Source organism: Saimiri boliviensis, chromosome 4, assembly GCF_048565385.1.
Source record: "Saimiri boliviensis isolate mSaiBol1 chromosome 4, mSaiBol1.pri, whole genome shotgun sequence".
NCBI classification, from domain to species: Eukaryota; Metazoa; Chordata; class Mammalia; order Primates; family Cebidae; genus Saimiri; species Saimiri boliviensis.
In genome coordinates, this window is record NC_133452.1 from 129,028,223 (window position 1) to 129,040,714 (window position 12,492).

The 12,492-nt window shown below is 37.5% G+C and overlaps 1 protein-coding gene across 12 annotated transcripts in view; it reads right to left on the bottom strand.

Annotated features, from left to right (window-relative positions):
• MLIP (muscular LMNA interacting protein) overlaps positions 1 to 12,492 on the bottom strand; it is a 267,113-nt gene that overhangs the window by 109,049 nt on the left and 145,572 nt on the right. For all 12 annotated transcript variants that reach the window (XM_074398184.1, XM_074398182.1, XM_010337147.3 and 9 more), the window contains one exon: positions 5,451 to 5,522. In XM_074398184.1, the coding sequence (XP_074254285.1) occupies positions 5,451 to 5,522 (72 nt within the window). The remainder of the gene's footprint in view (positions 1 to 5,450; positions 5,523 to 12,492) is intronic.

Below are 12,492 nucleotides of genomic sequence, written 5' to 3' on the forward strand. Positions count from 1 at the left end.
AGGGAAGGCTGAGAGCCAATCAGATCTCTTCTGAGGTCCAATTTAGGAACTTAGTAGCCCTGATGCTTTAGGGAATTTATTTGGCTTCTTTGAGGATCAAATTCTTCACAGAGTTGTGGAGATGAAAGCACACTTAGCTCAACGTCTGATACACTACAGTATTCGATATGGTAGTCATTGTGACTGGATTGTCTAATCTTCAAAAGGTGGCAGCTTACTTCCCTTCTAACAGAAGGCCATTCTGTAAGCTTTTCCATGGAAGTAGAATTGATGAGGCTTATTCTGTCCTAAAGAAAGACTCTTTGTTATTGTTGTTTTGATTGGCATACAATAGCCTACTTTATTTTTATATGCCTATGAGCAAAACTTTGCCTTAAGATCCAGTGGAATAAAATTGGAATTTTAGAGACTTATCTGGCCCCAAACTAAACTTTTATTCAATGAACCACTAATGAAGAATATAGTATATCTATCTCCTCAAAAAGTTCAAGATAGGTAAAGAAAGCAATAAATATGCATAATTAAATGCGATTTGATAAGTATTTTTTTTAATTATGGACATATTAGACAACTACCTGAGAACTAGTTACCATAGATTTGAGTCCTGGACTCTTCTCCACTATTAAAGAAATTGGGAACACATTTACCTCTTGTATTAAAATCTAAATCAAGCAATGTTTCTCTAATATAGATCATGTGCTAAGTTAGTAATAAGGTTTTGTTAAATTTTTAAGACATAAAAGGATGCTTTTTTGTTTGTTTGAGACCGAGTCTCACTGTCACCCCCAGGCTGGAGTGCAGTGGTACGATCTCAGCTCACTGCAACCTCTGACTCCCAGATTCAAGTGATTCTCCTGCCTCAGCCTCCAGAGTAGCTGGGATTACAGGCTCCTGCCACCACACCCAGATAATTTTTTTTTTTTTTTTTTGTATTTCCAGTAAAGAGAGGGTTTCACCATGTTGGCCAGGCTGGTTTCGAACTCCTGACCTCAGATAATCCACCCATTTCAGCCTCCCCAAGTGCTGGGATTACAGGCATGAGCCACCATATCTGGCCAAGACATAAAGATATTTTAAAATACTCTCACCTAAGCACATATGTTTAATGAGATTGGAGTCTATGAAGTCATGCTTTAAAAAATTAAATAGGTAGCTAAGCTGGTGTGGTGGTGCATACCTATAGTCCCAGCTATTAAAGAGGCTGAGGCAAGAGTTAGGCTCTACTAAAGAGCCTAAAGAGCTTGAGGCTAGGAGTTCAAATCTAGCCTGGGCAAAATAGCAAGACCCCATCTCAAAAAAAAGTGAAACAAAAAAATCAAAGAGGCAACTTAGAATAACTAGACTTGGCAGCTGACAGGATATATAAAAATTTTGCCTTTCTCTTTCTGTGCCATCATTTTTATTAGCTGTTCAAGTAACTAATTTTATATTCCCTGCACCAGAAAAAAAAGTTTATCCTATCACTTTTCATTTAAAGGATTAAACCTGTAATTATCTTTTGCTACATATACAGCTGAGCTGCTCCAGAATTCTTCTGTCAAGTACACACTTCTTATGGAGAATGGCACATAGCAATGCCATTTGTTAGGAACACTGTACCTAGCCCCAACCCTAATTTTATCCTAAGAAATACAAGGAAGGAAACAGAAAATTTAAACTACTTTCAAGGAAAAAACTTGTATTTTCATGGAAAAATATTGGTAAGACAATAAAGATGCCTATTGTTTGATTTTATGGAAATATTTCTTCATTCTCTCTTCCTTAGAACAACTGCATGATAAAAATAATAATCTATTTACTTGGAATATTAATATGTGCCTGTTTAACTTTTTGCCTATTGCTATCAGACTCAGATGATAAGAAGAAAAACTAGTCAATGAAAGAGAAATCTTTAACATTCTCTGAGAAAAACAGCAATATACACATCAAAACTGATATGGTCCCCACCCAAATCTCAACTTGAGTTCTATCTCCCAGAATTCCCATGTGTTGTGGTAGCGACCCAGGGAGAGGTAATTGAATCATGGGGGCCTGGTCTTTCCCATGTTATCCTCATGATACTGAGTAAGTCTCAGAGATCTGATGGGTTTATCAAGGGTTTCTGCTTTTGCTTCTTCCTCATTTTCTCTTGCTGCCACCATGTAAGAAGTGCCTTTCACCTCCCACCATGATTCTGATGTCCCCAGCCCTGTGGAACTGTAAGCCGAATTAAACCTCTTTATCAGCAGAGTGAAAACAGACTAATACGAAGACTCAAAATAAAGTCCATATCAACGTTATTTTATCTATAGACCTCAGTACATTGTTGAACATATTGTAATAAAGTCTATGGACAGTCACAATATAAAGTAATCTGATTACTTTATAATCGTTAGTATTTCATCCTTCTGTCATTCTTGGAGGCAATGATTATTGGCAGGAAATTAAGCCAAAGACCTTGATGAAGCCAATAAAATAAAAATCACACCTTACATTTATCTCTCCCTGTAACTTCTTATTTAAAACCTAAGCTACAAATGCTTTCTTCCTAAAGGTTCACAGGACAAAAATGATAAAATGTGGAATAAGCTATAAATTTAAATTTTGATTCAGACAGTAAATTACAGAGGAACCCAAAACCTCATGTTCCCTGCCAACAAAGTGTACTGTTTTAAAAATGATGGGTCTCATCCAGGGGTGATTAAAGCTGAAACCAATCCAGTAATTCAATGAGAGCTTAATGTCTCATTGCAAGGGATGCCTGTATTTCAATTTGGAGAAAATCTTTCTTTAAAAAAATAGCATTTTTTAAAAAAGTAAATCTGGTTTCTCATTAATTATACTATATGCTGTAGAACAAAATGTGGCATAAGATACCCACCATGGGTATAATCTGGTTGGAGAGATAATTAATTGTTGAAATAGCTAAGACTATGAACTACTTTTGTTAGCTCCAGCTTCAAGGCATTCCACAGCATGGACCCTAGCCAAGTATTATAATGAGTCTGCAGTATTATCCAATCCCTGAATTGTGGTGTTCTGTGTGATATTAAAGGGATCTCAGAACAGCTTCTATGATTTAAAAGATTCCAATATTTTTAATCTTCCAGAAATAGATGAGTTCTTGAAGATTATAGTCCTAATTTTCCCACTCAATTCAGAAATAAATCTCTTTGATATCAATGGCATAAGATAAAGTCTATTGTATAAACAGATGGGAATAAAGGACTAAATTGCCAGATTTATATTTTAAAACTATAATACTGAAAGAAGCAATACAACATCATTCAAGAAATATTATTGAAAATGGAGGTAACTCATAAAAACTTTAGATAAGACTTTGATATTTTAAAATTCTTAAATAGTAAAATTTCTTATTGAGGAATACATATGGGAAAGCCAGCAGAAAATATGTGGAATAATTTAAAGGACCTAAAGAAAAAAAATTCATATCACGTCTGTGACCTTTGAATGAGTTAAATATTTATGGTTCAAAACCAATTTATATTGGCCAGGAAACAATAACCTCTGCTAGTACTAACACAATAATCCAGCACCATCTACAATAACATTATTTTAAATTTACATATCATATTTATACTTTTTGTATGAAAAATAGAAATAATTTTCCTACAGAATGTTTTATTTAAAATTAAAAACATAAAGCCATTCGCATATGAACTTGTATAATAGGCTAAATACACATCAATACCACCATACATATTTATGAAATGGGTTGTAATGAAATTGGAAGTTAAATTAATGATTCTTCATTTTTATTGACTAATGAATACATTATAAACTCTATAATTCAGTTCACTGGAAGGGAATTTTGGAAACAATCATAATGGACAGAGACTCTGGAAACAGTACTAACATCTAGTCTTATCTCATAAAAGATTTTCAGAAAGAATTAGTTGCCATTTTTCTAAATAGGAAATTAACATAGGGGCCACACATAGTTCCAGGAGAATGTGCCTGGACAAGGCGAGACAAGCATGAGGGAAGGACAAACATGAGAGCAGGCTCCTCATCTCCTCTTTGCCTCACTGCTGATGGATAGTGATTCTTCTGTATCTGCGAAAGCACACACTTGTGACCAGGTTCCAGAAACTGCCATCCAAAATAGGCAGAGAGTCTGTTGTGTGGGAACCCTGCCACCATCTCCCACCATATGGCCCTAGGGTGTGGAATAAGGGACAGTGGGAAAGTGTCCCTTTCTACATCTTCCTAAAGTCTCCTGAAATCCATGTTTTAGTCCTATCTCATCTTTTAACAGGCAATAAGGTGCAGAAATTCAGAAGTGATGCTAGAGAAAAAGCTGCAGATTTTCCTGCAGCCTAGTGAACCACCAGTTCGAAGCACTTACATATACAGAACACGAATTGGACACCACCTGTGTATAATTTGGAATTGATGTCCACCAATTACTGGTAGTAACTACTCCAGTAGTAATGTCCATTACTTATTCCACTAACAATTCCTACTTATTAGACAAGAGATCATACAAAGGTTTTATTCTCCAGATCATGCTAATAGAATAAGAACGTAGATTTATAAACAGTGACCAAAATACCACCTGGTTGACAAACTTTTTGATGAATGATAGTAAATCTTTGAAACATTATAATTACACAGAAAAAAAGGATTTAGTACACTGAGAAATTAATTGGCGAAATACATAATCATCAACATAATATATGAAGTGAATAATTTCACAGTCTTGGTAGCTCCTTTCACTTTGATTCTGATATCAGTGTTCTATTTTACTTTCATTTAAACATGCATAATATATTTATTAAACAAGAGGATTTAATTTAATGTACCTACTTACGTAACAACCTGTAATTTTGTTATTAATGACCCTTAATAGAAAAGCAAAAATTTCCTGGAGCCACATGAAAGCAGTTGGGTCACTGAGAGTCATCTCAATCTTCCCTTCCATTCATAAAAGGATCACTGGCTGGCAAGAATGGATGAAGAGGTTTAGTCCACAGTGAAAATCTATGAGGCTAAGTTGAAAACTCAGCTATAACATCTGAGTATCAGTATAGTACAATGGTGGAGGCTACTGCTTAGTAACCAAGTTTTGACCAGTCACAACCAATGTGGCCAATTGTTCACAAATAATTCCATTTCACCTCAATCAATATGGATAGATATGAAAGCTCGTGAATAATTATTTTAAATTCCAAAGAACAGGGATCTATCTAAATCTGAATCAAGCTTCCCAAAGCTGCTTGACAGTGGACTAAACACCTCTAGACTCCCATTCAGCCTCCAGTGATAACCAGGAATGTCTCCAATTATATTCACCAAAATGTTTTCATCACATCATCCTAAACTAAGAGCAGAACGTTATTTTAGTAAAGGCAGAACTTTAAAACAGAAATCTCCCCAACAGAGATTTTAGAAAACATTTTAAAATCACATTAGAAATGTAAAATTCACTGTTTTGAGCCAACACTGACCTTCTGTTCCAAAAGCAATGTGTTTGTAGGGATTGCTGCAAAAGCCTTGTAGCTTGACTTGGTCTTGTATTGCTAGAATGGGCAACCAGAAAGCAAGAGTAGAGATGAAAATGGGAAGGAATATGACATAATTTTCAGACAGTTCTACCAAGTTAAATGACACATCATCAGATGAAGAAAAGGGTTATGATGCTGAACAACTAGTTTCTGACAGAAAAAAATTAGTTTACCACGTTAATATTTTATTAGAGTGAGAAGCAAAGAAATGCCACAGTAAAATATCAGCCTAGAGATTACAGGCAATTACATGCTACTCAGTTTCAGAACGTAAAAACTTCCTTTACGCAAAGTTATACATAAATGTTTCATTAGCAGCATGCCCTCAGAGGAGTACTATTCTATACATGAGGACAGGGTGTGGTTCTGCTTAATCCTCAAAGGAATGTTTCTTTTTTAGAGTGTCACAAATAACAAATATTATGCCAATAAGTGTAATTGAGCTCTTGATCATTTTCTTGCATCCACAAAAACAAAGATCAAAAAACATAAACTTTAGCAGCCACTTTTTATACAAGCAGCAAAGTAGTCAATAATTTGAACATAAATAGTATCAGCAATGTAACTCTCTAAAGAAAAACAAAAAGCACATGCTCGATCTTAAACTACTTTTTAAAATCTCATCTGCACTTTCTAACAATTATGTCAATGAAGCAAATGATAAAACTTCCTAAGTGTTAAGTATGACTCAGAACAGTATAGTTCAGTGTTGTAGAATATTTGGGGGTGGGAGGCAAGCATGAGGAAGCGGTAGAAATCGGGATAGAAATGCATAATCAAAAACTCAGTTTTGATACTGCTCTGAGTCTCCAGTTGCTTAACTCAATTCAAGGCTCCTGTCACTTCAGAATGCCCTTGTCTCAGGTAATTTCCCCAGTGGCCAGAACCAGTGAGGAAATTGGCACGGAGCTCCAGGCTATCTTAGCGTCTTCGAAAGCAAACCAAAGTGTCTGCAGAAGACAGTGCCATCAAATAAAATTGAAACTTGGGTCTTAAAGATGTAATTGAAGGAAACTTTCTTTAAACGGGGTTGTGAAGGTAAGAGGCTAGAACCTTCATTTTCCTTAGGAAAAAGTTGAAGTCACTAGGAATCAAAGTGCCAGACCCAACAGAAAGTCAACATCTGGCTAACAGCAGAAGACATTCTTTTTTTTTTTTTTTTTTTTTTTTTTAACTGTTTTATTTCTTTTCTTGCATTGGAGATCATGAAAAGGAATTAGCAACCCAAGGGCTGCATTTCAACAAGTGACAAAGAAAGTCCCACTAGCAGGCTGGGTGCAGTGGCTCACGCCTGTGATCCCAGCACTTTGGGAGGCCAAGGCAAGTGGATCACAAGGTCAGGAGTTTGAGACCAGCCTAGCCAATATGGCAAAACCCCATCTCTACTAAAAATACAAAAATTAGCTGGGCATGGTGGCACACACTTGTAGTTTCAGCTACTCGAGAGGTTGAGGCAGAAGAATCTCTTGAACCCAGGAGGCAAAGTTTGCAGTAAGCCAAAGTCACTGCACTTCCAGTCTGGGCAACAGAGCAAGACTCCATCTCAAAAAAAAAAAAAAAAAAAAAAAAAAAAGAAAGAAAGAAAGTAAGCCTAGCCAGATAATCAGTCACTAACAATTCCTACTTATTCCTACTTACATACACATGCTCACTTACACACTCTCATTCATACACAGGAATATACACATCTATACATATGTACTCACATACAGATACACACACATTCATTCACAAACACACACTGAGCAAAACAGTCACAAGAGCTCAGAAGTCACACACTTTTTCCCAAAAGAATGTACTCTGAATGTTTACTTATCTTCTACTTTCCCTCTACCATAGAGCTCTTCTCCCTCATAGGAAGAAGCTATGTAGCTTTCTGCAAGTCTCTCAACTCTGAAGGAACCTACACTCCCATCTCCTACATGAGGGGCAATTGCTGGAAGATGTTTCAGGTCGCTTCAAGCCCTAAGTTACTAAATCGACCCTGCACTGCTGTGGTCTCTAGACAACAATGTATTTGAATAAGGACTGAAATTGAAATACTATCTTTCCATGGGCTGACATTTATTACTATGCTGCCATTTATTACTATTACTTAATTTTACAGCAGCCCTATAACTAGAGAGTTACTAAGAAAAGCAGAGGTCAAATGACTTGTCCAAGACCACGCAGCCCATAAGGAGCCTGCCTGTGTCCAATATACATGCTTTCTCTATAACATTTTATTCCAAAGAACACCTAAGCATACATGTAATGCAGAATAAAATACACCACCTCACTCTATGATGGTTTTATGAATCGTTAATTTTGGTTGCAATCATAATAACAACAGTATCTAACAATCACTATGAGCCAGGTACCATTCTAAAAGCTTCATATGAATTAGCTCACTCGTCACTACAAAGCTATTAGGTAGATACTATACTATCTCCATTTTATAAATGGAAACTGAGGTACAGAAATGTCAAATAACCAGTTGAAGGTGACCAACTAGTACATGTAAGTCATAGCTGAAATCTGGACACACCCACTCTAGCCCAACAACTATGCATGTATCTACAAATGCCCTTGCCTCTTCCTTCAGGATGCGTAATCATTTACAATGTTTGTTCTCCTATCCTCAAGTTCCCTAAGGAATATAGCTGGGAAAGGCTGTACAGAGACATGTCTTGTTATTGCACACAAAATGTCACAGAATCTTGCAATAAGAAGTGATACTGAAGGTCATTGGTTCAACCTCCTCATCTGAGACATGAATCTCTGTTCTGTTTAGTAGCCAAATGAACTCTTGCTTGCCTCCCAAGGCAACACATTCACGTCTAATTGTTAGAATTAGTACAAAATTCTCCCCTACATTGAGCCAAAATATGCTTCCTGCTAACTTATCTCATTAGTCCTACTTCCCTGCACTTGAAATCATGACTCACGTCAAAAGCTACCTTCTGCATGATAATTATATTGCTGCCTTCACCAACTCCCTGATACTCAAGTGCAGAATTCTACCACCCTCATTGCTCTCCTCTGATAATATTCCTTAAAATTATGTGATTAACTAGAGGTGTTTTTAGCACATAGTAAAACATAATCATCACCTCCACGATACTGACAATAAACTCAATTAATGTAATGAAGATGATAATTGGGATCATCTCGTTAGTTCTTGTGGAGAGTTTAAAAATATGCAAAAATGGAGGCTGGAGTTACTTCATATTGTTGGATGATACTGAGTAGGCTATCACCTAAATTCCTAATTCTTTCATCATTTTTCAAAACATTTGCCGATAGCTACATCCTATAAATATCCTTATATATACTTTTTTAGACCCAAAAATAGGGCTGTAGGCATTATCTTTCTCAAGTTTTATCTGATTAGATTGGGTTTGCCATTGTAAGTAATAAAGATAAGAATTTTTGGATTATTTCATGAAACATTTTGTTAGGTGTCCCATTTTTATCTTCACTCAAATCATATACTAAGGACTGGGAGCTCCTGCCACTGGGTTCTTCCAACTTGGTGGACATTAACTGATCCTGTAAATCTATTTGAATATGAAATGTTCAACTAATGTATTCATTCAAGAAATATTTTCTTTCTTTTTTTTTTTTTTTTTTTTTTTTTTGAAACAACGTCCTTCTCTGTTGCGTAGGCCAGAGAGCCATGGTACAATCATGACTTACTGCAGGCTCTACCTCCTGAGCTCAAGCAATTCTTCCACCTCAGCCTCCAGAGCATCTGGTAGTACAGGCATGTGGCACCATACCCAGCTAATTTATTTTTATTTTTATCTTTTTGTAGAGATGGGTTCTTACCATGGTGTTCAGATTTGTCTTGAATTCTTAGGTTTAAGCTATCCTCCTGCCTTAGCCTCCCAAAGGGCTGGGATTACAGGCGTGAGCCCCCATGCCAGGCCAAGAAATATTTATTGAGTACCTACTACATGACATGCACTATTCCTCTGAAATGTACATACCCTTCTCTTTTCAGTCTAAGAATCCCATTTGTTGCCATAAAAGATACGTTTTGAGTCCACGGTCCTTCCTCTGGGTTCTCTTAACAATATATACTCAAGCTAAATATAAATTTTTTATTCTAATTTGGAACATAGTTCCTTTTAAGCATTCCAAGGGTTCCAGGTGCTAAACCAAATTCATTTCATTTTCCTTTTTGGCTTAAAATTATTAATTATTCTAATTTTAGATAACTTGAATTATAGTATATGGAATTACAGGGTTAGAACAAACATTAGCTAATCATAGGAGGTAAAAAATGACCAGCCTAAACCTGAAATCTGGCAAACAATGCAATAATACCTATTCATTCTCTCCAATTTGTGATCTATGCTTTCAGCTAATATTCAATAAGTATTTCTTAAATATTCTCCTCATGGTGCGGGGCAAAGTTTAGACTTGGAAAACAAAATGGCACTTTATTACTTATGTTTACCAGAGCTAATCCTGTTTATAGGCAATGCTAGTTGCTGGCTGCAATAAAATGCTGGGTTTGAAGGTTAGAGTAGCAAAAACACAATCTGCCCCCAGAAAACATTTTCCTCCATGGTCATATATCCTACTCCTGATGCCTAAAATTCCACCCCAGGCTCTAGTAATAAAGATCCATGAGGTCACAAAGTGAACTATGGTAGTTGCCTTGACAAGCAGGGGTTTGGACTGATAGTTACACTTTAAATGCAATAAATCAGGGCCCCTAATCCCTGGACCACAGACTGGTGCCTGTCAAGAATTGGACCAGGCCGGGCACGGTGGCTCAAGCCTGTAATCCCAGCACTTTGGGAGGCCGAGGCGGGTGGATCACGAGGTCGAGAGATTGAGACCATACATGGTGAAACCCCGTCTCTACTAAAAATACAAAAAATTAGCTGGGCATGGTGGCACATGCCTGTAATCCCAGCTACTCAGGAGGCTGAGGCAGGAGAATTGCTTGAACCCAGGAGGCGGAGGTTGCGGTGAGCCGAGATCGCGTCATTGCACTCCAGCCTGGGTAACAAGAGCGAAACTCCGTCTCAAAAAAAAAAAAAAAAAAAAAAAAAGAATTGGGCCAAACAGCAAGAAGTGAATAGCAGGTGAGCATGCGTGACCACCTAAGCGCCACCTCCTATGAGACCAGCAGCAGCATTAGATTCTTATAAGACTGAAACCCTATTGTGAACCACGCAGGCAAAGGATCTAGGTTGTGTGTTCCTTATGAGAATCTAATGCTTGATGATCTGAAGTGGAACAGTTTCATCCCAAAACCATCCCAACCCCCCAACCCATGGAAAAATTGTCTTCCATGAAACTGGCCTCCAGTGCCAAAAAGGTTGGAGACTGCTGCAGTAAATGAAAGAAACTTGGATTATATAAACAACAGGATAAGGAAATCCTGGCGAAGAACTTCCTTACCACCATGTTCAACTTCTTCCAGAGCATTCCTGAGTAGATATGAGTGCATCACTCTACATGTACACTTTCTGCTCCTCGGTGACCATATCTGCCTTGCCTGAGTCAGAATCTCCCTGACATCAGTCCTGAGATGAAAGCACAACCCAAGCTCTGATCCAATTCATAGAAGATTGCCCAGACACTTCCTTATAGCTGGATTGCCAGCAGAGCACAATCTATAACAATCCTGATAATGGAAAAGCTAGAGGTGCAGGACAGACTGTTAAACACTGTCTGGTAAGGCAGATGAGCAAGGTACCAACTGAGAAAACTTCCCAGGACAACTTCCTTCCCAGGACCCTTACATCCCTGATTTACCTTTTCATTTCTCTAACACCCTAAATGTATAACTTTATTTCATTCTATTATATTTTGCCATCCCTATCTGCCTGCTAGATCTTTTAGAGGAGAGATTTTACATTATGCCTCCTTTTATTTTCAACACCTAATACAAACCTGGCAGAGAAGAAATGTTCAGCAAATATTTGCTGATTTGAAATATCTAAATAAAAATTACAATAAGATTCAAAGACGTTAAAAAAAAAACACAAATGTTAAGTTCTTTGTCTATAGTTCCAGTCCTAGACAAGCCTGGCTGATTAAAGACCCTCCTCCACCACTCCAAGCATACCCTGAGAACATTTCTAACGCAGATTTTTGAAGTCATCTTTTTTCATGATGTGAACCTAAAACATCTGCTGCATTATCTTGATCCCTGTTTTTAACTTCGACAATTCTGTTGTTTGAGTTACACTGCACACTCCGCTCAAAATACAAATCCCCCCAGGGAGTACAGGGCTGGAGGGGAAGAGCAGCTTTCGTCAATCATTGACGCCTGAGTGTGTACCATTTCTAGGATCGATTCGGAGAGGCAAGCTGGAGAGAAGCACAGGGAGTGGCACACAGAACTGGTTAGCACAGAGGTCGAAGTGACAGACAGCAAAGATGAAAGAGTCCTGGAAACTCGAGGATTCCCAACAACTTTGTGAAGGGAGTAGAGTAAATGACAGTGAGATTAAAAGAAAAAAATAAAATAAGAAGGCACATAAGGCTAGTTTCAGCTGGGGTTTTTTCCCCCCATTTCACATAATAGCTCTGATGTTTGGTGAATGTTTGTTATTCTTTCTACAAAACATAATGGAAATCTTATCTTCACTTTCATTGCTATAACTTGACCATAGTCACCATCGTCACTCACCTAGATTGCAGCAATAGGCTTCTAAGTTCTCCCAGCTTAAACTTAAACTTTCACCCTCTCATGGTCTATTCTTACCTAGCAGTCAGATAGTTAAAACTGTGTCACTTATCTGTTTGAAACTCTCCAAAGACTTCCTGTCTTACTTAAAGTAAAAATCAAAGATTAAAGAGTGGCCCGCAAGACCCTCCTACAGGATCCGGCTCCCAGTTACATCTCCCTCTGACAACCTCCACATCCTCTTCCTCACCACTAGCTGAGAATATATTCTTTGTACCTGTCAAGCACTCTGTGATCTCAGAGTATTTTCCTCACTATACTCTCTAAAGGAGTATCACCTCCTTGGGTGTT